Here is a 26,939-nt window from a genome sequence, read left to right as displayed (position 1 = left end):
CAGCAATCCCCGCTGACTTAACCTTTCCAGGGCCTGGGATATCCCCTCTCCCTGACTATTCCATATCACTGGAATAGTCAGGCAGTGTCTAATCTGACCTACCCTTGCCCAATTCCAAGACTATTCAACCCTGTAGGTGCTATTCTCTCCCTCCCTCTCTCTTCTTCTTCTTCTTCTTTTTTTGGTGCTGGGGATTGAACCCAGGGCCTTGTACATGTGAGGCAAGCACTCTACCAACTGAGCTATCCCCAGCCACTTCTTTTTTTAACCAGGGATTGAACCCAGGGTTGCTTAACCATCCCCAGCCCTGTTTTTATTTTTTATTTTGAGACAGGGTCTTGCTAAGTTGCTTAGGGTCTCACTAAATTGCTGAGGCTGGCCTTGAGCTTGCAATTCTCCTGCCTCAGTTTCCTAAGCCACTGGGATTATAGGTGTGTACCACCATGCCGGGCTCTGTGGGTGCTATTCTTAACCCATTTTATGGATAAGGAAATAAGGCTCAGAGAGGTTAAGTAACCTGCCCTGGGTCACATAGCTAAGAGGAGTAATAGCTAGACTTCTGGCTCAGGTCTGCTTGACTGGAGGCATGCACACTGACTCAGGGATGGTGAGAACTGAGCAGCTGGCCCAGAAAGGCACAGGGGAGTGACAGCTGGGTTATAAGGGGCCCTCCGTGGGGTGGGGGTGGGATCACACCTGCCCGTCAGGCCCTGGCAGAGGCTGTCCAAAGTCCTGTCCGTTGGCAAAGGCCTCCAATACCGCCAGGAGGTCCCTGTTGCAAATGGCTGTCCAGAGTCTCTGGGGCTCAGGTGTGGACCGTCGCGCAAATCTATGTTCCACATACTTGGCCACGATGTAGTCCCTGCGGGCATTCCTACCAAAACAACTACAGGTTCTCAGAGCAAGAGCCTATTTCCACCTAAAGGACCCCTGGAACCAGCCCGCTGGGGATGCAAGTGTCCAGTTCCCCAGAACCATGCCCTGGAGACTCCCCAGACCTGAGGTTCCCCTCTCCCTAGACGTCTGACCCCGGATCCCTCTGAGACTCTGGGGGCTGGAGAGGTAGAATCCTCCAGTCATGAGGTCCTTCCCTGGGAGCAGCTCCTTACATGTCACTCTCGGCTGAGGGTTTAGGACCGCCGTGTGAGGGCAGCTGGGCCTCCATAACCTCATTGAAGCGCGTGTTTCCGATGTTCAAGGCCAGCTGGGGTTAGAGGTGTGTGTTGGGGGTGGGGGTGTAAAACTCGGTGGTTAGGACAACGTCCCTGGGAAGGGTAAGCTTCCAGAAGTCCTGGCGCTCTGTCGCGCGGCTCACCCAGGCCCCGCCCCCGGCTCCTACGGATCTAGCCTATCTGGGCCCAGCCCCGCCCCCGGCCGAACCACACCCCCAACCTTCCCTCGGGTCCCGCCCGGTCCTCACCAGCAACTCTGACGGGCCCAGCAGGTCCAAGGTGAGCGACTGCATGCGGGAGAAACGCACGCCCAGCTCGCGGTGGACGCCGGAGCACTGGATGCAGGTGAGCACGCCCAGGTTGGTGCTGAGCCACGTGGGGTCTGCAAAGGGGCGTAGCTCCAGCCGGCGGGCGCGGGTCCCCTCCCCACCCGCCCCTCCTGGCCGGGCAGCACCAGCTCACCTGCAGCCCCGCAGTCGCAACACTGGCCGTTCCCGGGCCGGCTCTTCACCTCGGCGATGAGCAGCTTGGTGAGGTCCTGGGACTCCCCGTCCAGCCCCGCACCCACCCAGGACGCCGGGCCGCTGCTGGGTTCCCCGAGGAAGGCGCTGCTCAAGGCTTCGTCCTTGCTGTTCTGCAGCACCGACACCCACCTGCGCAGATGGAGCGAGCGGGCGGCGGGGCTGGGAGGCGGGAAAGGACCAGGCTCCCTGCCCCACCGCAAGGCTGGCCCACGGGGCACTCACGCCTCACACTCGTGCTCGTCCTCTGCCTGGAAGTGGTATGTCCGGTTGTCTGTCGGGAGAGAAGGGGCGTCAGGCCCGCAGAAATCCTGCTGGTTTTCCCCAGGCTGGGAGCCCCACCCAAACCACTGAGACCAGATGGACCCTTCTTCTCTGCCATGTTGGTCCTCCCAAACTAGAAGGGTGTGACAGCGGAAGGCTGCGGGGGCAGTGGCTCACGCCTATAATCCCAGCGGCTGGGGAGGCTGAGACAGGAGGATTGCCAGTTCAAAGCCAGCCTCAGCAACCTCCAAAGTAGTATTCCAAGGAGCCTGCCTCTGTGGAAAGCCCAGGTTCCCGAGTCAGGGCACAGTGCCCAACCCCCATCCCCAAGCCTGGGCAGGGTCCCCTCTAAACCTACTGCCATCACCCCATTAGGCTCTCAGCCTCTTGCCTAGTCTCCCCGCTTTCCACATCCTCCCCTCACCCAGTTTTTACCAGCTCCCATCCTTGTGCCTAAGACTCTAAGACCCCCACGGCTCCCTACCGCCAGGGAATAAGGTTTGAACCTTTAAAATGGCATTCCCAGGCCCATCACCCACAACTCCTCTGTGAACCCTCCACTCTGGCCAGCCTGGCTCCTACTTCCATGTCTATCATGGTGGCAATCCTGCCTCCTGAAGGCCACCCCACCCCCAAACCCTATATGCTCTATGTCCTTTAAGGCTAAATTAAAATGCTCTCTCCTCCCAGCAGCCCTTCCTGGTTCCCCATGGCAGGGCAGGCCTGTCCCCTCCGAGTCCTCCATGGAACTCTGTGTTTCACTCTCTCTGGACACGCCCCCCAGGCCACAGTCCCGGGAGCCCCCTCACATCCCTGCTGGAGAGGACTCCCTGACCAGGTCTTTCTCGGCCTTACCCACCTCACATAAAGCGCTCCAAAGGAGAAGTGAAAATTTAAATAAATAACAGTTTGGAAAGCCAGATCACCCAAAGCCATGCAAATATGCATCACCTGATGATCACGTTTACCATGAAAAGGGGTTCATTTTAATGCTGGACGTGATGGGAGGTGAAGCTGCTAGAACGGAGCCAGGTCCTGTGGGGTTCTAGGCCTGGGGCAGCAGCCACTCCACAACAGGAATGCACAGATCCCACCAACCTCTGTGAGAAGCCCTGGGCAGTTGTGGGGAGGAGGCAGGAGGCAGGGGACACTCACGGGTCACCAGATGGAAGCACCTTTTCTCCTCAGGGTTTGGCCTCACTTGGCACGTCAGCAGGGTCAGCTTCACTGGGGGCCGGTTTATCTGCAGCATTTTGGGGGTGAAGGATGTACAATCTACCCTATGGACCTCCAGAACTCCTGAGGCCTCAGCTTCCCAATCTGTTAAATGGGCATGATGATCCTGTCCCAGTTATGTCTCCCCTCTCCCAGAATCTCAAGGGTGAGGACTGTAAATCATGGCTAAGCTGGGGGCTCTAGGTCCCACACTTTCTTCTATGAGGGGTCTCCAGTTCCCTGATCCAGTTTTGGGAGCCAATCTTGGAGGATCATCTGCCTGCCCAGAACACCAGGGGGAGCCTCACAGTGCTGTGTGAGATGGTCAGGCAGCCATACTTGACTCCACACTTCCTCTTCTGCCAGACTCTTCGAATCCTGAGGGCCAGAGGGATAGAAAGACAGGGACCAAGCCTCATCACCCCTGTGACCTCTCACCACATCTCTTTCTCTTCCCTCTTCTGATCCTTACTCTTCATTCTATGGGTTCCCCCACTGTGTGTGTGTGTGTGGGGGTGCTGGGGATTGAACCCAGGGCCTTGTCCATGCTAGGCAAGCACGCTACCAAACCTCCATGGGTCCCCTTCTGATGGAGGAGACCCAGTCCTGCCCTCAGAAAGCTCCTGTGAGATGGAGGAAGGGCTCTGCTCTCTGTGAATCCTTATTCTAAAAGGGGATGATGTGGCTGGACACCTCTCACACCTCAGGGAGTGCCCAGTCTGAGAGGAGGCACAGGATCTCGACCACCACAGATGAATTGTGGTCACACTAAGCAAGATAAATACAAAACCCCAGAAATAAACAAATCCATGCTTCAAAGCTACTTAACACTTCTCCTTCAGAGTTCAATATTCCCTGGTTTCTTCCAGAGTTTTTCATTTTGGATAAAAACTGATTAGTAAGCAGAAATGTGAATACACTCCATAAAGGCCTTTGTGTTTCACACTTTTTGCTTCTTTGGCACCAGGGAGCAGGGCACAGTCAACACTTTCATTTTGGGCATATTCAGTACAGTGTAGAGATTAAGGATGAGAGCACAGTAAGTGCTCAGTGTTCACTGCTGCTGTTCTTCGAGTTAAGAACCAGTGACCTTTAGCAGCTGCCCTTTGATGATTCTGCACACAGAGTGGAGGGTCCTGGAACCCTCTAGGTCTTAACAAACGATACGGTCCCTGTGGGCAGTTTCCGTAACCCTGTCACTTCCTAGGCTGAGCCTTTGGGTAGGTTGTAAGCTCTTGGAGACACTTACCCATCGCTCTTCTTATACAGAAAGCCCACTTTCTCGGTCCCAAACTGCTTGTTGCCTTGGTGCTGGTGAATGCTGTAGCCGCCCCCCGAGTTCTTCCGGCTCAGGTGCTCCTGTCCCTCAGACATGCAGAGGAGACCTCAGGACCTCTGGGAGGGATGACCCCATTCTGCAGGGGCTCATTAGGGGGTCTTCCCTCTCCCTCCCTCCGTGGTGGGCCTGGAGGAGGGCATTCCTTTCGGGATGGTTCAGGGACTGACCTCTCTGTTCTCCAGCTGCAGGGTCCCTCGGAGGGAGTCCCGGAGCTGGGCCAACTTCTGTAGCTCCTCCTCCTGGGCTTGACGCAGCTGTGGGACAGAGGAGGACGGAGGACGGAGGCCATCACCAGCCAGAGCCCAGATGCCAGAGCAGCAGGGCAGTGCCTCCCTTACAGGCAGATTTTCCCCAAGGACAGGGGGCTTGGCTACGTGCCCAAGGGTGAGACCCGACTTACTGCATGTACGGAGGCTGCCAGCTTCTCGATGAAGGGAGACAGGCTCTGAGCTGCCTTCCAGCCATCTTGGAAAAAGCTAGTTTGCCAGAGGCCAAACAGGGATCCAGAGAGAAGAAATTGAAAATGAAGCCAGACATGTGGAGGAAGGTGCTCAGGGACCACAGGGCGTGGGAGCTGATGGTCAAGAGCAGACACGCAGAGGCAGGGGTCTGGCTTCAGATCCCACTAACTAGCTGTGCCATCTTGAGCTTAGGTTTCTTTTACAAAATGGGGACAATCACTACATCTGCTCACTGGGGTGTTGGGGACCCAGTGAGACCATGTGTGTGTGAAGTCCCTAGTGCCTGACACATGGTGGCACTCCAAGACGAGCTGAGGAAATGCTGCCAGTGAGGTCCAGATATGGAGACCCTGGAGAGGCCTTGCTGTGACCTGCAGGGCTGGGGTGGGGTTGGGGGTACCTACTTGTGCTGGGCGTGGAAGAACTTGATGAGGCTCTGGAGGAAGTCGGGGCCTTGTTTCATCTGACTCTCCCCAGCTTTGAGCAGGTACTGAGGGGAGGGGGATCAAGGGTGTGTGACGTGAACCCAGGCTGGATCCTGAGGACAAGGGCAGCAGCCCCCACCCCAAGCTAATCCTCTTGGCCATGACTAAGCCTTGATGATACCCCACAGGCCATTTAGACAGGACCTGAGCTGGGCCTGTGACTGGGCCCTGGAGGTCAGGAAAGGCAGCCAGGAAGACACCCTGTCCCCTTACCTCACACATGTGCAGCTGGAAGACACGTCGCTCCCGCTGTGTGTCCTGGGTCACCTCCCCTGGGCTACCTCCTGTCACCCTGGCCCGATCTCGCTCCTTCTCCAGCCTGGCCCTGGGCCATAAGGGAAGAGAGGCCTGAATGACTCTACAGCCTCACAATCCGCCATCCCTCCGGCCTACTTTCTGCCCCTCACACACAGGAGCAAGGGGGCCGCGCAGAGCCTGAGGACCTTCTCTGTGCTTGCTGGGTGCTGAGGCCGGGGACAACAGAGGGCGAGGGAGACTCCAGGACTCCAGAGGGTGGCAGGGGAGAAAGACACAACCAAATCACAGCAGAGTGACAGGCAAGCGCAGCGGGGGAGCAGATCTTGTCCTGGCTGCTAAGAAAGTAATGCTTGTGCTGGGATCTGAAGCCGGAGCTGAGCTCGGAGGAACTAGGGCTGGGCAGGGGGACGGGGTCATGGTGGCCCAAGGCAGGAGAGCTCGGGGGCTCCTGGAGAGGGACAGGGAAGGGGTGCTGGCTGAGGTGATGAAGGGCCAGACCCTCCAGGGCCTGCTTCAGACTCATTGAGATTTGGTCTTCAGCCAAGAGCAATGGGCAAGGTCTAAAGGCTTCTGGGCCAGAGTTGAGAGGCGGAGATGAAGACCAGGTGGGACCTGGGTGACCGATTCTGATCAGCTGGAAGGCATTTAGGATTTTGTAGGTGAGATGACCACAAAGTACCTTCATTCTTTTGTGTCTTTTCAGCTTCCCATTTAAAGCTTAGAAAACCGTTGTCCTGGGCTGGGGTGCAGCTCAGTGGTACAGCATTTGCCCAGCATGCGCGAGGCCCTGGGTTCCATCCCCAGCATCCAAAACAACAAACCAAAAACCACCTTTGTTCTTTTCTCATTAAGTGGAGTCAGATAGTGCTTCCCATCCTGGGCAACCTGTGGGTCCCCAGGGCGGGCCATTTTCCCTGTTTGGGGATGGGGGAGGTGTGTGAGTGGGTTCCTAAAAATGCCACGCCCATCAGACACCCACCAACAGCCACCTCTCAGGCTGGGTGCATGTGACCAGGAATTCCATGGAAAGCAGACGTCCGGCTAATGATTCTGCTCCCGAGGCACCAGCCCAAGCAGAGGAGGCGGGCCCGGCTGCTTGTCAACTGCATGACTTTCCTCTCTGAGTCTCAATCTCATCTGGAAAATGGAGATCCTCTGTACTCAGGGAACTGGCACACAGAGGACCCAGCGGCCACTGTTTAGGCCTTCCTGTATGGAAGCTGAGGAACAGGGGTCCGCACTGGATCTCGGGTCCCTCTGGCCTTCCCGAGGTAGTGTTTGGACACAGGATCTGAACCTGGAGAGCTGTAGGGCTGTTTCTGGATCCTGGACCTACAGATGGTTTTGCCAGAGAATTCATTTCTCCACGGGGGCTGTCTGGTGGGCTGTGTGTTCAGCAGCACCCCTGACCTCTACTCACTGGCCACCACCGGCCCTGGCAGCAAGACAGCCAGACCTGACTCCTGACCTGGCCAATGTTCCCACTAGGATGTGGTCCTGGGTGGAAACCCCTGCTCCAGAGCAGGGCTTCTAATCCTCACACTGGAAGGAGTTATTTTCCATTTTCCTAAAGATACAATACCCCAAGTGGGAGTTCACAGAGGGTGGAGTGGGGGTGGGGCTGGGGGTCAGGCGAAGATGAGCGGCAGAAAGGGGAAGCAATGGCTGATCCACAGCATGTTAGCTACAAGGTGCCTGGTGACTGGCCAAGGAGGGCACAACAGTCCACAGCTTGGTTGGGAGGACAATCTCCCAGGGTAGACTATTGTCATGTCTTTCAATACTGAAAAAGGAAAAATGAGCTAACTGTTGATCAACAGGAAGTGGTTAGAAAAATTATGGTATATCTATATATAGGAATACTATGCAGTTGTTAAAAAGGCCAAATATCACATATCCTGACATGGAAACTATCAGCTCCAGAGTTAAGAGGATAAAAAACAAGCCCCAGTAAGTACAGTGTTAGAAATGTGTGCTTGGATATAAACAGCAGCTCCTTCACACACTCAAGTTTTATAAAATCTAAGCTTCAGTTTCCTCTTTTTGAAAAAGAAAATAATGACACCTAGTGCTTGGCTGTGATGCATGGGAAACATGGAGTGTGGTTCTGGCACACGGTAAGCCCTCAACAATGGCAGGATTACGATGATGCTAGTGAGGGCAATGATGACATTAGAGTAACAACTATTGGTGGTTCCTTTTACTTTTTTATTTGTCTGTGAGTCTCTTGCTGGACATCAAGCTGAGGGCCTCTTGCATGCTAAGCACATCTCTATCACTGGGCTGTACCCCCAGCCCCCATGGTGATTCCTTGTAGACAGATTTTTTTTTTTTTTTAGCATAGGGTCTTTTCCTCCTTTCCTTCTCTTTCCCTCCTCCCTTCCCTTCCCTCTAGTAGAGATTAAAAGATGGAACTACTTTGTTCAGGATGAAGATAAACTGTAAAGTATTGTGCATGGCTTTGTCAATTACAGTTCTATCCTTCAGCCTCGGCTGGGGAAATTCACAGAGGTCTTCCCTATAACATTTGACTGGGATCCTGAGACGACCTGACACACCTTAAATCAATAGTTGGGGGATTGCTTCCACCCAGCTCTCCAGAATAATGACCCCCGTTCCCTCCCGGTCCTTGAAGGGTCACTATATTTTCTAAACACTTCAAACATTAGGAGTATTTTAATTTCCTCTCAGAGGAGTTGCAGCAGAAGGAATGAGAAGTCAAGAGTGAAAAGTGTTAGGATGCCAGTTATGAGGCCCTAGGACAGAGATGATGGCAGAGGGGCGTCTGGGGCCAAGCCAGGGTGGGGACAGGCACGAGGGTGCAAGGAGAAAGGAAAAGGAGGGTTCTCGAAACGGATCACGCAGCTGCCAACCCAACACCACCTCGAGCCAGCTTCCCTGGGCCACCCCTTCCCACCATCCAAACAAAGTCACCTGTTTTCTTTACTACCTCTGTGCAGAGACCCTCGCGGTGCCACTGTCACCTTGCACTTTAGTCATTTACCGAGCCCTTTCTAATCTTGTCTTACAAATCTGTGGTGTCGTATTTTCCTCCCCATTGGCCCATAAATCTGAGGGTAGCAACAGCACCTTTCCCAGCCAGGGGAGGAGATCTGATAACAGAGGCCAACAGCTTATGCCCATCCCGGGCACAAAGGAAGCTCTTTTTTTTTTTTTTTTTTTTTTTAAAGAGAGAGTGAGAGAGAGAGGGGGACAGAGAGAGAGAGAATTTTAACATTTATTTATTTTTTCTTAGTTCTCGGTGGACACAACATCTTCGTTTGTATGTAGTGCTGAGGATCAAACCCGGGCCGCACGCACGCTAGGCGAGCGCGCTTGAGCCACATCCCCAGCCCAAGGAAGCTCTTAATAAGAATTAGAGGTACAAAGTTTTATTGTTATTTCTTTTCTTTTTTTCTTTTTTCTTTTTTTGTACTGGGGATTGAACCTAGGAGCGCTTTACTACTGAGCTACAACCCCAACCCTTTTTATTTTTTATTTTAACACAAGAGTCTCACTAAGTTGCTTAGGGCCTTGCTAATGAGATCCTCCTGCCTCAGCCTCCTCAGCCACTGGGATTACAGGTGTGTGCCACCATGCCTGGCATACTAATTATTTTTAAGCACTAATTTCATACCAGGCACTCTGCAAGGCCATTGACAAACTGAAGTGGTAACCCATGTAATAGGGCTCATCACCCCATTTTATAGGGGAGCCTGAGGCTAAGGTGGTAAGTCACTTGTTCAAGTCCCGAGGCCCTTCAGTGGTGGAGGCAGGATTTGAACCCTGTCTCTCTGATGCTAGAGCCTTAGGCGCAGCACTGGTGACCAGCACTGTGGCTCAGCTTTGTTATTCCTTCCTTCCTGGTCTTCTTCCCACTGCCACCTGGTGACAGTCACACCATCTTTTGTGAGAGGCCACAGTGAGAAACCATTTTACAAAGACAAAGCTGAGACCCAGAGAAGGGAAATAACTTGCTCAAGGCCACAAACTGGTCATGGGACGTGCTAGGGACAGATGTCTGGGCTCCAGGCTCTAGGGCCCCTCCTGTGTTGTCAGGAGCCAGCTCAGGCTCAGAGGGACTGTCAGTGAATGTTTGATGACTAGAAGTTCTGGGTGCTTTATGGGCACCGTGCCTGTCTGACCTCCACTGCTTCACAGCCCAGGAAACACACCTGTACAGGGAACACAGGATGTTCCTGGCCTTGCACAGGCCAAGACACCTTTCCCAGGGCTGGGATTGTGGCTCAGCGATAGAGCACTCGCCTCGCACAGGCGGGACCCGGGTTCTATCCTCAGCACCACATAAAAATAAAGGCATTGTGTTGGTCCATCTACACCTAAAAAATAAATATATATAAAAAAGACACCTTTCCCAGCATCCCTGGGAGAAATGGAACCTCTTCCTGTCTGAAGAGCCTGGGGTGAGGTTCCAGGGTATTTTACAAATGCTATATGCCCTGGGCCCCTCCAGCTGGTGCCCAGGCTGGTCTGGTGAGAATGTGCTGGAATTATACAGCTCACTAATAACTGACTAACCTTGGAACCTCCCATGAAAAGGAAGGTGGACAGTCACCTGTGTCAGGAAATGTCATTCAAACTGTGGCTCTGTGACAGAAGCCAGGGGACCAGGTAGCCCTGGGTCCCAATGCAGGACCTGTCAATAACTCACTGAATCACCCTAGCCAAGCCCCTTTTTCCATCAACTAAATGAAGTCTTTTTTTTTTTTTTTTTTTTTTTTTAGAGAGAGTGAGAGAGGAGAGAGAGAGAGAGAGAGAGAGAGAGAGAATTTTTAATATTTTTTTATTTTTTAGTTCTCGGCGGACACAACATCTTTGTTGGTATGTGGTGCTGAGGCTCGAACCCGGGCCGCACGCATGCCAGGCGAGTGCGCTACTGCTTGAGCCACGTCCCCAGCCCTAAATGAAGTCTTTTTAAAATTGAAATCTTACGGGAAAGCTCAATATAGAAAGCTAGTAAAAGCAGCCAGGTGTGGTGGGGAACGTCTATAATCCCAGCTGCGTAGTAGGCTGAGGCAGGAGCAACACAAGTTTGGAGCCTGCCTCAGCAACTAGTGAGACCCTGTCTCAAAATAAAAAATAAAAGGGCTGGGGATGGAGCTCCATGGTAAAGCGCCCCTGGATTCAATTCCAGATACCCCCCCCCACACACACACACACAAATAGTAAAAAAAGATGTGTTTGAGGGAGATCCGCCAGGTAGAGATTCTTCTTTCCACTTGGTAATTGAGGCCCTGAAAGGCTAAGCTGAGATAACTCAGAAGAGGCCACATGATCCCATAGCAAATCGTAAAGACAAGTGGAGCCTACAACCCCACCACCTGTCCCTGGGCCTCTAAAAAGAGCAGATGGCCATGCCCCATCTCAGGCAGGGTGAGGCCCACTGGGGAGGGCCAAGCCTCCACCCTTCGGTCCCCAAAGCCACACCCACAGCTGGGGTTGGAGCAGCTGAGGAGGGAGGAGGCGTGGCCAGCTCTGGGAGCTGGAAAAACAATAAATGCTCCAGGATCTATCTCCTGGAATGGAGCCTAGAGAAGTAATTATGGGTGGGAGCAAATATTTAGCTCCAAGGATGCTTACCAGATGATAAGCAGATTAAATCCATCATGGACAGACTGAATACATCCTGGTTATGCACACGTTGGCAAACCCTGCACCCACTAAGAGACGCTGTATGAGAAGCTGCAGTACGCAGGAGAGGGTCAAGATGTATTTCAAGTGAAGAAAGTAGATTAAAAACAGTTGCTTATTATGACCTAAATTTTGTAAAGATACTTCAATTGGATATAGAAAAATAAATGGAAAAATGTTAATGTTAATACTTCAGGCTAAAAAACTAAGGATTTTTCTAGCTTTTTGATAGTTTCTTCTTGAAAGACACTACCTGTTGAAATAATAAAATTACAGTGCTAACCATCCCTTATTTAAAAAAAAATTCAATCTGGGCCTGGTACTATAGCCACAGGTGCTCAGGAGGCAGAAGAACCGCGTTGGAGGCCAGTCACAGCAACTTAAAAAGGTCCTAAGCAGCTTAGTGAGACCCTGTTTCAAAACCAAAAAAGACTGGTATAGCACTTGTCCAGGGTGTGTGAGGGCCTGAGTTTGATCCCCAGCATGGGTTTGGGGGAGAAAAAAGAAACAACAGGGAAATATTAGATACCCCCCACCACAGTCCTTTCCTAGGAAGATTCAAGTTTTCCTATTTTGCTTTCCTGTATTCTCTACATTATGCATAACAAACATGCATTGCTTTGGTAAACTTGCAAGAGAAAATACGATTTTACCAAGAATAAATGTCACTGAGCTGTGGCCTGACTGGACCCTGGACAGAGACCTCGGAAAACACGAGGAGCCTCTGCTTGGGAAGAATTGGTCACTGGGTGCCTGAGGCCCCTCCTGTCCCATGCCATCCCAGTCGCTGCATGGAGATGTGCAGCATGGTGTGCGCACACAGGAAGCCTGGCTGTGACACCAGCCCCCCCCACCCGGCCACGTTAACTACATGTTGACAGACACCCCCTGGCACCGAGGAGTGAGGAGCTGGCAGTGTGGGTCCCAGCTCTGCGTGGCCTTGGGCAAGTGACTTAACCCGAGTCCCCAGTGCCTCCTCTGGTAATAGAGACACTAACAACCCCTCACAGGGCTGGGTGATGCGCATTCAGTGGCTGGCATGTGGGGATGTTCCGTCCCCACCCACAGTGGCACCAGGCAGTCTGAGGCAAGCATCCTGGGGTCCCTTCCTCTGTGGTCTTGTGACCCAGACCCAGACCCCAGCCAGGCCTGGGCATAAAGCACCCGCTGCGAGGGCCTCCAGATAGCCAGAGGCCACGTGCTCTGGTGCCAAGTCCCTGCAGTACTTAGGGTCAGCTGGACATCCAGCCTCCTGCTGCGACGCAAGCACAGCCTCCTGGACAAACCGCCCGCCGCGGCCACTTACATCCGGGCTTCGTAGTCCTTCCAAGCCTTCTCCAGCTGCTTTTTGGAATCCTGTAGTTTAAAAAAGAACAATTTGCTCAGAAAGAAGCTTGAGTTCCACAATAAACAGGACACTCTGCCTTCAGGGGGACACTCGACCACCCCTGCATTCCCTGGTGCTGCTCACAGCCATTCTCCAACCGACCCTTGTCCCATGGCCCCGACTACAGACCTCTCCCCCGAGGAGGCCCAACTGGCACCACTGTTCAGGGCTCCACGCCTTCTCCCACCCAACTGTCTCCTCCCCACAGCTGCAGGAATCAGGGTGGGTGGGCCCTGGCCAGGGGCATGGGAGACTTTTGGACTATGTCTTGTCACTCAGAAGATGGAGATGAGCCATGAGAATAGGGACGGGAAGATGAAGGTCAACTCCTTACCTAACTTTTGCCCATCATTTTCTCCTGCCTGGTACTCTTTTCGGGAAGGGCACAGGTCAAAAAACATATGCACAGAGAAGTTGAGAAGTCTCCAAAAGGCCACACAGCCAGCCAGCAAGACCTGGCTGACCCCCTGGCTCATCTGGACCTCCTCCAGCTGGGTTGCTCACACCCTTCTGAAAAGCCTTGGCTTCTAAGGAGAAAAGCCACTTGTCTGGTTTGGGTAGTTCCCAGGCTGGTGCGCAGCCTAGGGAGGGAGGGAACCCTCTCAGGGGAGTATGGCTCCTCCCTGGGCCTTTTGGCACAAACTGCCAGGGAGATCATCGTCACCTTCTTTGAACTCTACGCTGCACTGATTTGGACTGTCAGGCACACAGACAGCAGCTCTGGCAGGGGGTTCACGGTCCCTGGAGTCCCACGGGCTCCTCCAGGTGCCGACAAGGAGCACCACAGCAGCTCTCCCTCCGCAGTCCTGCAGAGGAGGCCATGGCGCCTACAGAACCACCTGGCGCGCCCTGGTCAGAACCGCAGGAGGCATCTCACATCAGGGGCCTGGCAGATGGTGGGACTGTCCTCCCAAGGGCAGTGGTATGGGGGTCAGAACTCCCACCGTGACAGCCCTCATTCACCTTCAGCCTCAGCCCTCAGCCTGCCTTGCCACCCCGAGGTCTCCAGGGCACCCCCTTCCCTGCACCCGCCCTGCTCCCTGCAGGCTCACCTGCCGCCCATCCCTCAGCGGTCCCTTCATCAAACTGTCCAGAGGGAAAGAGACAATGTTGTTCAGGTTCTGAACCTGGAAAAAGCAGAGACCCCCCACCGCACCTTGGGTGACTCCTGCCCTGGCCCAAGGGCTCAGAGCACAATGAAGCGTGGCCAGGAAAGGACAGCCACGGGTGGTGCAGGAAACAGGGATGGAGGGCGGGGGGGGGTCACAGGGGTGTCAGGTCAGCACCCCCACCCCGCCTCCTGCTCTAGGACGTCCCACAGCCAGACTCCTCCCTGCTCCTTGCCAAGGGCCTGCCCACCCCACGCCTCCCCTGACTCTCCATGGCCTGTGGGGGACTCTGCATCTCCCCTTCCTGCGGGAAACCCAGGATCAGGACACCACCCTGGGCCAGGGGAAGGCTATCCTTCTGCTGGTCCTGGGCCTGCGTGGTCATCTTGCCCACTGGGCAGAAATAGAGACACCAGAGAAAGGGACAAAGCCTAAAGCCAACTGCACGGACTCCCCTTCACAGGGGCAGTGAATTCCCTGCTTGAGAGTTAACCTACTTTGAGTTGGTGTCTGTATTTGGCAACCCAAAGAAACATGTCTGATGTTTTAGCCCAGCTTTTGGGGTGCAGTCCTGCTCCTCCAGGAGGTCTCTGCGGACCGCCCGGGGCTGCCCGCCCTTCCCCACTAGGCTGACCCACGGCTGCTGCTCCCCACCATCCCTCGCCTCAGCTCTCGTGCCCCAGAGGGAAAGATCATGGCTCTAGAGGCAGTGTCTGACTCCTTCCTGTGCCACCGGCCCCTGGGACAATGCCCAGCCAGATGCAGACCCTCAGGGAAGCCGAGTTGGAGAGGAGATGTGAGGTGAAGGCAGAGGACACGGTCAAGGGCTCTGTGCGGGACCCTCTATGCAGAGATTTGATCATGACAGTTGACATGCTGGCCACCAGCCACTGAGTGCCAGCTTGCCGAGGAACCTGCTCCATCCTCACTACCACTTTGAGGTGGCTGTCACTGTCATCCCATTTTACAGATGAGAGACCCGGGGCTCAGGCAGATTAGGTGACATGGGACATAGGAGCAGCAGAGCAGGGTTTCCGAGCCAGAGCTGAGCCCAAGGCCAGGTGCTTGACCACAGGGCACCTGCCTCTTGGAGGTGACCTAGCCCCTGCAAGCCAGGGAGAACGTGGGGCAGGACTGGAGCAGATGACCAGGGCCAGGAGCCGGCAGGGAGGGGAGGCTTTCCTGGGGGCAGCACAGGGGCGGGGCTTAGGCGGCAGCCAGACAGCCTGGCTTCAGACCAGCAGGCACCTCGGGCAAGCTGCCCAGCCCAGTCCTAGTCTGTAAAGTGGGGACAACAGTAACGCCAGGCGACAGAACCATGCCGGGATCAAAGGACTTCACTCACTAAGAAGCGGGCTGGTCTCATGGGGGGGCTTCAAGCAGGAACTTAAAGGACCAGGGTAGCCTTACCCTAGAGGCCTTCGGGAGGAACCAGAGGCTGCTGGGCCTCGTGCAGGGGCTGAGAGGACTAGTTCGAGGATTTGAAGATGAAGCAGAAGCGACTGGGGAGGCAGAGGACACAGTGTGGGAAGAGAGGTGGCAGTGGTGATAGAGACAGGAACCTGGAGCCTGTCCCTCCCTGTCCCAAAGCTCCCGGGGACCCCTCCCTTGCATGGGGCTCTTCCCCGCCATGAGACCTCTCTGTCCCTGGGTGGAGAGAAAGAGAACAGAGAAGAGCTGGGCTGAAGTCACAGAGAAAGGAAGCGTGTGCCAAAGCTGGGTGAGCAGTAGGGGTCAGGGGTCAGAGGCCAAGTGCGAACCAGAGGAGGAACTGACTCTTTCCTGGTCAGCTTCTTCCCACCTCTGGATTTACCCTGGGCTGAGGGCTGGTGAGGAAGGAGCAGGGCCTCACCAGGTTCTTGAAGAGTGCAGCCACCTCACGGGTGAACACGGCCAAGTTCAGAAAACCCGTGGACAGTTCGTGGCTGTTCTGAGACAGGTGACTGTTACCCAGGGACTCCACGGCCTCTCGGTACTGCTCCTCGTTCTCCACGTGACCTGCAGAGGGGGAAGGGAGCTCAAGAGCTTGCTGGAGGCTGGGCAGTTGAGCCCCAGGGGCCTAGGCAGGCTTGCTCACCCAGGCCAGAGCTGTGGATGGCCCGCACAGCCTTCTTTATTCTCTGCAGGATGGCTTGGTCTCCTTCCAGGACCTGGAAGCAAATGTGGAATGAGGGTCAGCATGCTGATCAGGAGAGGGTGCTTTCCTCAGGAACCCCCAACTCCACCATCCTACCCTCCAAACCCCTCCCTAGGACCTCCCTGCACCCCCACCAAACTTAAACAGACCACCCTCTTCCACCGGACCACACAGAAGGCACCGGCCAGCCACGCGACCCTAGGAAGACCACAGATCTCTCCCAACCCAACGCCAGTCAAGTAAACAGCGAGTCAAAGGTTCGAAGGTGTGTGGCCCAGTGGGTACCAGGCCTGGGTTTGAATCTTGACTCAATCTAGAGTCAAGATTATCTTGTCCAAGCCTTAAGCGCCTTGTCTGTAAAATGGGGCTGACACTACAGGTTCTCGGAGTTGCTGGGAGGATCCATGATTTGACAAATGTGTACAGAAGGCTTAGCAAAAGACCAGAGGAAGAATGTGGACAGCCCAGCACTTCTGAAAGAAGACGGGGGAACACTTGTTCCCTAATCCCAGGCTCAAGTAACAGTCATGTGAGCACCAGGAGAAAGAGGCCCCAGGACACCCTGGGTGGACAGTGGGCGCTGGACACATTCAGGACCTGGGTCATTCCACTCCCACTGGGGAGCACCGGGGAGATGACAACCCCAGAGCCCGGGGGTGCAGAGTGACTGCGCAGCGTGGGCCAGAGGACGTGAGGGTGAAGCAGACCATAGCCCAAGGCATGTGCATCCCAGGTGGGAAACTTCCAGACTGCCGGCCTTCAACAGGTCGGGAAGCTGCAACTTCACGAAACCCTCGTGCACGACAGGTGACTGGGAAAGCACAGAAAGTCAGGGCCACAGACAGGGAAACTGAGGCCAACAGAGAGGGCTCACCCAGAGTCACGGAGACGGAGGCAGAGCTGGGTTTCCGGGCACCCTGTGTGGCGCCCCATCTTATGCCATGGCCCCACACTGACGCCAGCCCCTGCTCTTTGTCCAGTGGCTGAAATGGGATCACTTTGATTTCCGAAGACCTACTTCAGTGTGGCAAGAGCATTGGGACGGGATCTCCAGAGACGAGATGAGCACAGGGCGGACTTGGAGGCTGTGTGGAGTGCTCTCTGGAGGCTTCTGGCTCCTGCAAAGCCTCTGGGGAAGGTGGGGAGGGGTGTCTAATTTTGAAGCCCCACCCTGGCTGGATGCTGGGTGACCTTGAGCAGGTTGCCCTTGGTCCCCACCTTGAAACTTGGAAAGCCAAAAAGTAGTTGATTTAAGGAGTTATGACATCACTCCAAAAGACAGCAGCAGGTTAAAGATGTAAACAATTTCCAGAGATTTAGGGAAATCCCTAGAGGGTAGATCCTTGTGCTTAACACACAGAAGAGGCTCAGGAAATGTACCTAAGTGAATGATTGCTGGAAAGGACGAGTTGACGGTGGAGGAGCTGGGTATATATGGGAACTCTGACTTTCTGTAAAGTTTCACTATGATCCTAAAATTGCTCTAAAAGATGAAGCCTATTTAAAAAATAAATAAATAAAAACAAAGGAATGGAGTGGTACCTCTGTCACCCCTTTCTCCTGGCCCTAATGCACTTGTGATGTCTGGAGCCCAGGCAGCCATCTTGGACCAGGAGTTAGAAGCCATTTGTTATGGATGGTGAGGCAACAAAATAGAAGCTTTGCTCTTGGTGTTTGAGGGGCTGGCCTCGCGGGCCTGGACTACCTATCTGTGGACTTCTTTTATGTGAAAGCAAAATAAATGTCTTTCTTACTTAAGCCACCCTTACATCTACCAGGTATTCTGTCACTTGTGGTTGAACCTATCTAGATCTGGTACAGACAGGCTTATTCACTCAGGAACCTTTCTCGATGCCCTTGACAGACACAGATAAGGAATGGCTCCCAGGGAGACACTGCTGCTGTTGCTACTGTTTTTTGGGGTTTTTAAAAAATGATAAGTTGGAGATGGACACAATACCTTTTTTTTTTTTTAAATTTAATGTGGTGCTGCGAGGCAAGTGCTCTACCGCTGAGCTACAGCCCTAGCCCCTCCCTACTGTTCTCCACAACCCAGGGTCTCGGAGATGTTCGTTCATTCATTCTTCATTCATTCACCTGGTACAGAGTGCCTGGCTCTGTGCTCACACCCAGGCTAGCCTCGCTGTCAGGGAGGAAGCCAAGTGAACAGACACTGAGAGCGAGACCTGACGGGGGCTACAGTGGAGCTGCACACGGGTCCTGGGAGCACAGGGGAAGTGGGGCCCGGTCTTCCCTTAAACTTGGCTTTAGGGCACTGGACAAGCAGAAAAGAGGGAGACTGCACTGGGAGGCAGAGTGGGGGGGCTGTTGGTAACCTCTAAAGAAGGGGGATTGCTCTGGAAAGAATGGGCAAGCAAGCTGGGCACCATGGCACACACAAACCTGTAGTACCAGCTACTGGGGAGGCTGAGGCAGGAGGACCACAAGCTTGAGGCCAGCCTGAGTAATTTAGTGAGGCGCATCTTAAAAATAAAAAGGGCTGGGGGCTGGGGTTGTGGCTCAGTGGTAGAGGGTTCGCCTACCATGTGTGAGGCCCTAGGTTCAATCCTCAGCACCAAATAAAGATAAATAAATAAAACAAAGGTAAAAAAAATTTTTTAAATAAAATAAAAATGGCTGAGGATGTAGCTCAGTGATAGAGTACCCCTGGTTTCAATCCCCAACACCAAAAAATAATAATAATAATAATAAATAAAAGATCTAAGCTAAGACAATATAGTTTTTCCCCATCAGTAGCCTGGGGAAAGGAAGGTATTTGGGGAAAAGCAGAGGGCTTTCCAGAACTCCAGGGGGGCTCCTAAAGGGGTTGAGATTCTAGCTCCAGCCCCTCCCCCAAAGATCTCTGGATAGTCAGTTCTCTAAACCTCCCCTTCTTTAAAATGGTTTTTAAAAATAAAACAATAAGGGCTGGGGATGTGGCTCAAGCGGTAGCGCGCTCGCCTGGCATGCGTGCGGCCCGGGTTCGATCCTCAGCACCACATACCAACAAGGATGTTGTGTCCGCCAAGAACTAAAAATAAATAAATAAATATTAAAAATTCTCTCTCTCTCTCTCTCTCCTCTCTCACTCTCTCTTTAAAAAAATAAATAAATAAAACAATAAGGGGGAAGAAATCCATTTTCTGCCCAATTCACAGAAGCCCTGAGAGGGTCGTCTGCAAACACGGAGCCGTGCAGGGCCAGGCCTTTGGAAGGCAGAGTGTGTCTCCGGTGGCTTGTTCACTGCCCCCTGGAGACAGCTCTCATTGCCCACACCCGAGAGTGGCAAATTAGGGGGGGACAAATCAGCCTCCTCCAGATTCAGGTGGGGCCATGGAACCCCCGACAGCCAGTGGTTCTCAAAATGGTGTCCCAGTTCCACTCGGCAGGGACGCCGGGCATCACCACTGCTAGAGATATGGAGCTGGCCCCAACGACCCGGGTTGGCACTGCAGCTCCATCAGGCAGCTGTCAGGGGACCTCTCTAGACCTCAGCTTCCCCACTCAGGAAATGGGGTGAGAATAGTTTCGACACAGGTCAGGCTGGTGGGGAGATCTATCATTTGATAGCTAAAAATGTTCTCTGTTTCAAAATTGAATTTGGTTTAGAAATTACTCAACTTGCTGTGAGCTAATAAAACATAGCGCCCAAACCCCAGGGATCTTCTCCAGCAAGATGTGGAATCACTGGTGCAGAGGGTGCCACTGAGTGCAGGAGGTTACCCATCCCAAGACACTGCTCTGAGCCATGCATCTTACCGGTCACTCTCCTGGCCATGCTCTGAGGCGGGCATCACCATGCCCACCACCATGAAAGTGCCAGAAGAAGGCAGCTGTCTAGGTCCCACAGAGATAAACAACGGCAGAGTCACCATTTAAACCCAGCACCTGCCAAACCCAGGACCAATGTTCTTTCCACTGCTAGACACCCCACAAAGGTTAGGGGGCACGGCTTCTTTGATCCTGGGACCTGATTGCCTGATTGCCCCTGAACCTCAATCCCAACTCCACCACCTGGTAGTGCTGAGCCGGCTATGAACACTACCTCCAGAGGCTCTCCTGCAGAATAGAAAAGAAAAAAGGCAGAAGTTCAGGTTGGCTCTGGAGAGGCTTCCAGGACTGAGAGGTAGAAGTTAGGAAGACAGAACCAGCTCAGAGAATGTTCTCAAGGAACTAAAAGCTACCCTGGAAGGAGTGAGCTCCCCCACCTGCAGTGCAAGAGAGTCGGGGGTAAAACGACGGCCACCAGGTTTCTTTCAAGGCTGAGTCAAGGGCTGGGCAGGAACCTGGGCAGGCGCTGGGCAAAGAGGGTGAACGCAGAGTGTGAGGGACGTGTCTGAACTTGGAAAGCCCTCTGGAGTCCTTTGGGCAGCCTAGCCTGGCTGGCCCAAGACACAACCTGAATTCCAGCTGCTGGCACTGCCCTTTGTACCCTCACTCCGTCAACCAACACGCACACATGCATGCGCGCGTGCACACACACACACACACACACACACACACACACACCAGGCTCTGGCTCTTTGGTTTGTGCTCTCAACAGGCAAAAGACCACAGATGGCAGCACTAGGCCATGCCCAGCTGCCCCGCCTGGAGGGCCTTCTGCATGCCCCCCTCCTGGGTCAGGACGCATCAATAGGACCCATTCTTCATTCCTGTGGTTTCTCAGAGCCAGCTGTGGTTACCATGGCAACTCAGCCAAGGGAGCAGAGCAACTAGTGCTAAGGCCTTGGGAGATGCAGATTAAATTTTCACCATAAGACATTCACTCCTTTGGACCATTGTAACATAGGGCACAGGCACCACTTTGCCATTTCTCGTGACAATAACAGCCATCAATAATCAATCACAGTCTTTTTCCCTGTGACCCTGGGTTTGGTTTATCATCCTGCTAAGAAGGTTCTCCAGGTAGCCTCTACCAACTACACCAGAACTAGTATAGGAAATGAATTTTTTTTTATCTTTGCTTTTGGAACATTATGATACCCCTCGAGAGACTAAGAATAGAGATAATCCAACACTATCTTCTCATGTCACAGACTTTTACAGACTGCAAAACAAAGGTTAAGATGAGTTTCTTGCCCCAGGTCTCACTGGAAATGCAAATAAACTAAGGAAGGATACAACTAAAACCTGAATAAGATTTTCCAGTTTGCAAGGAAGTTTGACACCCACCATTTAAGACTCACAGCAACCCAAGGAGGCAGTCATCATTTCTGTTTACATCTGGCTGATCAGTCAGTGAGGCTCAGCGAGGTGAAGAAAGTTGCCTGAGCTCACACAGCAAGAGGTAGACCTGAGACCCAAAGAGTTAGACTCCAACTCCCTAGCTCCTCAGCCTCAGTCTAGACCCTGGAGGTCCATGAGTCCCTGCCTGGGCCCTCTGAAGCCACATTTCTCATGAGCATCATAGGCCAATTTTTTAAAAGCCTCATGTTCAGTGGCAAAGATCTGGAAAGAAGGAAAACTAGAAAAGGATCTCGCAAATTTATTCAACCACAGTCCCAAAATGCATGCAGCTGTTATGATCAATAAGACACAAGACACCTTAAAAGCATTCTTGAATCCATGCTAGCTGTGCCATTTCCCATACTTCTCCATCAATCAATACCAACAGTACAACCGCCGGGAAGTCAGTGAAATGCCAATGTGTGAAAGCTCTCCTGTGAGGTGGGGACCCGGCTCCTTTCATCTTTGACTGATGTCCACAGAGAAGATTAAGTCATGTGTGCTACATATTAAGTGTGACCAACGAGCAAACCAAGTTACACTTAAGACATTTAGTAAATAATACATGCAGTGAAAAAAAAAAATGAGGCTTCTTATTTCTAGATCCAGTTACTAATTTACAGGAAGTGCAGGTGGAGAGACTTGTTAAACACACCTGGGAGGCAGCAACAGCTCAACCAGACTGTGAAACTGCAGGCCGCCTGGTCTCTCTAACCAGCAAACTGCAACAAACAAACAAAACCCCACAAAACCAAAAAATGATGGAGGAGGGGGAATTTGAGACTTAAAAGACACATCAACAAGTGACAATGCAGCCAGGCACCGTGGCACATGCCTGTAACCCCAGCGGCTTGGGAGGCTGAGGCAGGAGGATCCAGCCCGGGCAACTAAGAAACGCCCTAAGCAACTTAGTGAGTCCCTATCTCAAAATAAAAAAGAAAATAGGGCTGGTATGTGGCTCAGTGGTTACCTACCAACCAACCAACCAACCAACCAAAACACATGACAAGCATGAACCTTATCTGAATCCTGTTTTTAAAAAAACAACAACAATGAAAGAAGTTATAATAATAAGACAACTAGAAATCTGAAAGCTTATGACTATGTTTTGAGAACAATAACGGTCTTTAAACAAAGGAGCCCTCACTGTTCAGAGACACCTGTTGAACTCCTGAAGGACAGGACCAATCTAAGGCTTGGGATTTGCTTCAAAATAAGATGAGAGTCAGGGAAGCAGCTGGGGTGACGAGGAAATGGGCTTCACCCTCCACTTCTACTTCTGCGAATAATTCGAATTCTCCATGAAAGTAAAAAGTGGGAGCTAGGGGGTGAAAACATAAGATTGACAAAGTATTGATAATGTTGAGGCTTTTATGTATGTTTAAAAACTTCTACAGGGCTGGGGTTGTGGCTCAGTGGTAGAGCACTTGCCTTGCATGCGTGAGGCCCTGGGTTCAATCCTCAGCACCACATAAAAGTAAACAAATATATTAAAAAATAATAATAATAATTTTAAAATATCTTCTACAACAAAAATTAATAAAACAGGACAAAGGGGCCAAATCCAGTAGTGCCCACCTGTAATCCCAGCAATACAGGAGACTGAGGCAGGAGGATTGAGAGTTGGAGGTCAGCCTGGGCAACTTAGAGGCTCTAAGCAACTTACCCTTTCTCAAAATAAAAAATAAAAAGAACTAGGGATGCAGCTCAGTGGGAAAGCACCCCAGTACCCAAGACAAAAACAAAAACAGACAAAGGGGTCTCACATTCAGGACAGCTGGGAAGGTCTGCATGAAGTTATGTGACCCTCGCTTTGCAACCTTAGTACCGTGTAGTGGACGGGTCCCCTTTCTATCCACAGATGGGCTCTGTCAACAGGAGCCAGGGGATAGAAAAGTGGGTTTGGGAAAATTTGGTCTAAGGGAGGCCAGAGGGCCCAGGGCCCAGGACAGCTCCTCCAGGGGAGGGGGAAGGGCCAGGCAGCAGCTGCTGACTGACCTGCTGGCTAAAGGCAGCCACAAAGCCCAACTGCAGGGGACATGTGCAAGAAGAGCACAGATGAGCAGTGCAGGCCGAGTCCCACTCCTAGCACTACGACCCCCCCCCCCCCGCAGACTCCCACCTCCCACCTGCAGGATGGACACCACAGTCAGTCGCTGCAGCTCCAGTCACGCCCACTGAAGGGGCCTCATGGAAACTGGGGGTGTTTGTGGCCACACCCACACAAACATAAGCCGCTCTGTAGGTGTCACAGTCTTATCTTCACACTCACCCAACCGCCAGAGCCAGAGAAGACAGGGAGCCCCACAGGGCCCCTCCTGGGTGAGATGGGAAGTCTTTGCAAGCATCCCATCCTCCAGGGCAACCTGCCTCAGCTCCGTTCATCTGTCAAGCACAGAATCTCAAGTGTGCAGATCTGCCCCTCCATCTTAGTGAGGCCCAGGGGTAAAGCCTTGAACAGAGACACAGGCACATAGTAGGTGCACACATGCAGAGTGCCTGGCTGTCCTGTGGGCCCTGTGGGTGCTGGGGGAGAGAGAATGCAGACGAGCAGCATGCTAAGGTTGGAGGGGGCCTTGGCAGACCTGGGGCGGCAGAGAAGCCCAGAGCAGTGCGCTCCCCAGCAGGTGAAGAGATGCTTCTTCAGTGCCGAGTACAGCAGGACAGGGAAGGGGGCACATGGGAGCAGGGGCCAAGTCCCCAGGACAGAAGCCCTCAGAACAGCTGGACAGCAGCCAGAGGCCTACAGGGGCTGAGCCTTAGGAGGCCAGCGGGATGTGCACAGTAATGACCAGAGCCAAGTGGCCCCAGAGACGACAGACTGGGACAGCGGATGCAGTGCGCGCGAGCTGGTGTCCGCTCTCCCCCAGCACTGGACCCACTCTGCGCTTTTAAATCACCTTTTCAGAAACCCCAAGAGTCTCACAGATGAGAAAACCAAGGCCCAGGGATGTAGGGCATGTGCCCAGGCAGCCTGGCCCCCAGGGACCCTGCTTTGAACCAAATCCTGAAGTTTTATCCTACAAGTGAAGGCCGCCCAACAAGAGCAGTGACTGACAGATTCGCATGGTAGAAAACTCAGCTCTGGGCTCAGCTGTAGACTCATGACCAGGCAGGAGACAGGGAGTGCAGTCCCGTCCCCAGGGCACAACAGGTTGACAGGGGAACACAGGTCGGCAGGGCCGAAGAAGATTACCCAACAGGAAGGACTCGGATTCCGAACTCCCAGGGCGAGTCTATCACTAACATGAAGTGCGCCTGCTGCCCCACTTCCTGAGCGTGGCTTTGGGGCAGGCACTGTGTAGTCACTGTCTAGCTATCCCTCCAACAGCCCCGTGAAGCAGTCATTATCTCCCCACTTTACAGAGGAGGAAAGCAGGCTGGGGTAGGCCTAGCAAGCTGTTCAAGGTCATGCAGCAAGCTTGAGGAAGTGCAGAGCCCTGGCCTCCAGAGCCCTCAGCTTCCAGAGCCCTCTCTAACTACCACACTACAGCAAAACCCCACTCTGAGCCCCAGTCATCTCCACAAGGACGCCGTGAAGATAACAATCTTTTCTAATGGCAGATGTCTACAGAGGGGTACAGAAGTGCTTTAGGGGAATGGCCTTCCAGACTGCGCAAGCCCTCAGACAAAGAGCCCTGTACTGCGGGGTGGTGGGAGCAAGGAGCTTGTCTCAGCCATTAGCCCCTCCGTGTGCCTCTGAGTAATTCCTTCTTTCTGTACCCCAGTTGACTTTCTGGGACTCAGAGATGAGGTTCATCGTGCCCTGTGAGGTCGCTCTAATGGTGGCTGCAGTGGAAGTCTGCAGATGGCGCCCACCTGGACAAGCACCAGGGCAGCACCAGAGCTTTGGCTGGGGCAGAAGAAGGAGGCGCTGGGGACAGGAGGGCTCTTCCCAGCTGCCCCTCTGCCTCTCCTTACAGAGGTGACCCTGGCCCAGCCCGCCTGGCATGGCCCATGGGTGGCTGGCCACAGGGCAAAGCCTAGGAGCCAGGACCTGGGGCCACCCAGTTCTGCCCCATCCCCAGTGGGGTGAACATGCCCAGTCTCCTTCCCTGCCTGGGCCTCCGACTTCTAGACTCCTCGAAACTTCTCCTCGGCGGTATGAAGAGGCTGAGCGGTGGCAGGGAAGACTCCTGCCAGCTCTGACGTTTATTATTTCAGGATCGCTCGGCCTCTCGCTGTTTTCCTTCCTGCGCTGCTGGAGCTCGTGCCTGGCCATGCGCCCCTCGGTGGGGCCTCTGCAGACCGTTCCCAGTCTGGGCCCCTGTCCAGCCTGGCCAGCTCAGCCTGGCTGCTGCCCGGTGCAGGCGGTGGGAAGGGGAGAGGAAGGGGCTGCAGGAAGGGAGCCACGCCCTCGGCTGTGCCGGGGCCTCTGCAAACCCCAAGTTTCCTGGCTGGGATTTTCCTCAGGAGACTGCTCGGCAGGGATGAGCTAAGAGAGCAAGAACTTCGCTCAAGATTCCCGGAGATTTCCCCTGACCTCTGGCCGCGAGCCCTGAAGTCCTCCCAGCCTGGGGAAGTGCCTGGCGGCCGGTTCAGCCAGAGCAGCGGAGGGTCCAGCACCTCACGCCCCCTGGTCTCCCTTGTTGGCCAGGACGAGCCCCCCCAATACCCTGGCCTTGCTCTCTCTTCACCACTGTGTCCTTCCACACCAGCCTCTGGAACTCCTGGCAGTTTCCTCACTGTGCCAACAACGGGTCCAGCCACCAGACCTCTGCTGGGGGGGAGGCCTCTTTTCCCTTCCTCCAGTTAACACTTCATCTTTCCTGCCTCAGCTTACCATGGCCTCTCATCACAACACAACCACCTCTCTTCATGCCATCCTGCGCCTGCTACAGGATTTTTCTTTTTTCTTTTGGGTACTAGGGACGAAATCCAGGGGCAGTCTACCACTGAGCTTCACTCCCAGACGTTTTTCTTATTTTGAGACAGGGTCTTGCTAAATTGCCCAGGCTGGCCTCAAACTTGGGACCCTCCTGCCTTAGCCTCCCAAGTCACTAGGATAACAGGCTGCACCTCTGTACCTGGCTGTTTTGGGTTTTTATCAGAGCACTCAAAGTCCTATTTACCACACGCCCAAGCTCAGTGGGGCTGAGAACTCTAAAAGGGTGGGGATTGCCTAATCGACTTGGGGTCTGTAGCACCCAACACAGGGTTCAAGACAGGGGTGTACGTAAACATTTGTAGAATGATTGAGCATTTAAATGGATGAATATTAGCAAGACCTTCTGGAAACAGAGAAAAGGCAGCAGGGTTTCAGAACTCCACCTTCCAGCCCACACTGCTCTGAGGTCCAAACGTGACTAAGCTTCTCTGAACCTGTTTCTCCCTGTCAAATGGGACAATGAGAGTGATCCCACAGGACTGAGATCCAGTAAGCATCTCAGTACCTGTCCAAGTGCACAGCACATAGAAGGGCTCCAGAGCAGCTATTCCTGCCCAGCAGGTGCCTTCTCTGTCCCGCACTGCCCAGGGGAATCACCTGGAGTGCTGGGGTTGTGGGGAGGATGCCAGGGCCTCACTGGGACCTGTTAAGCTGGAGGCCCTGGCGGGGCGGGCGCCAGGCATCGCCAGTGGAGTGACCAGCAAAACACAGCTCCAGGGCCAACGGCCCAAGTCCAAAAGCTGGCCCTGCTACTTACTGCTAGTAGTTGCCAGATTTAGCAAAAACAAATATGGAGCCTGCGAACTTCAGATGTCAATGAAT

At 53.5% G+C, this 26,939-nt stretch overlaps 1 protein-coding gene across 2 annotated transcripts in view; it reads right to left on the bottom strand.

The window, feature by feature from the left end:
- Positions 1-26,939, bottom strand: part of ASAP3 (ArfGAP with SH3 domain, ankyrin repeat and PH domain 3) — a 44,284-nt gene that overhangs the window by 6,027 nt on the left and 11,318 nt on the right. The window contains exons 2-17 of one of the 2 annotated variants that reach the window (XM_081307279.1): positions 15,941-16,013; positions 15,716-15,861; positions 13,807-13,881; positions 12,674-12,723; positions 5,671-5,782; positions 5,377-5,462; positions 4,912-4,987; positions 4,679-4,765; positions 4,422-4,537; positions 3,481-3,550; positions 3,113-3,200; positions 1,919-1,967; positions 1,635-1,825; positions 1,421-1,554; positions 1,110-1,204; positions 697-874 (exon numbers count right to left, since the gene is read on the bottom strand). In XM_081307279.1, the coding sequence (XP_081163405.1) occupies positions 697-874; positions 1,110-1,204; positions 1,421-1,554; positions 1,635-1,825; positions 1,919-1,967; positions 3,113-3,200; positions 3,481-3,550; positions 4,422-4,537; positions 4,679-4,765; positions 4,912-4,987; positions 5,377-5,462; positions 5,671-5,782; positions 12,674-12,723; positions 13,807-13,881; positions 15,716-15,861; positions 15,941-16,013 (1,626 nt within the window). The remainder of the gene's footprint in view (positions 1-696; positions 875-1,109; positions 1,205-1,420; positions 1,555-1,634; positions 1,826-1,918; positions 1,968-3,112; positions 3,201-3,480; positions 3,551-4,421; positions 4,538-4,678; positions 4,766-4,911; positions 4,988-5,376; positions 5,463-5,670; positions 5,783-12,673; positions 12,724-13,806; positions 13,882-15,715; positions 15,862-15,940; positions 16,014-26,939) is intronic. The other variant, XM_081307280.1, reaches the window with a different exon arrangement.

The sequence above is a fragment of the Spermophilus citellus genome (genome assembly GCF_964194105.1).
Source record: "Spermophilus citellus genome assembly, chromosome: 9".
Lineage (NCBI taxonomy): Eukaryota > Metazoa > Chordata > Mammalia > Rodentia > Sciuridae > Spermophilus > Spermophilus citellus.
Note: the sequence above shows the minus strand (reverse complement) of the source record. Positions and strands in the feature narration are given on the sequence as shown.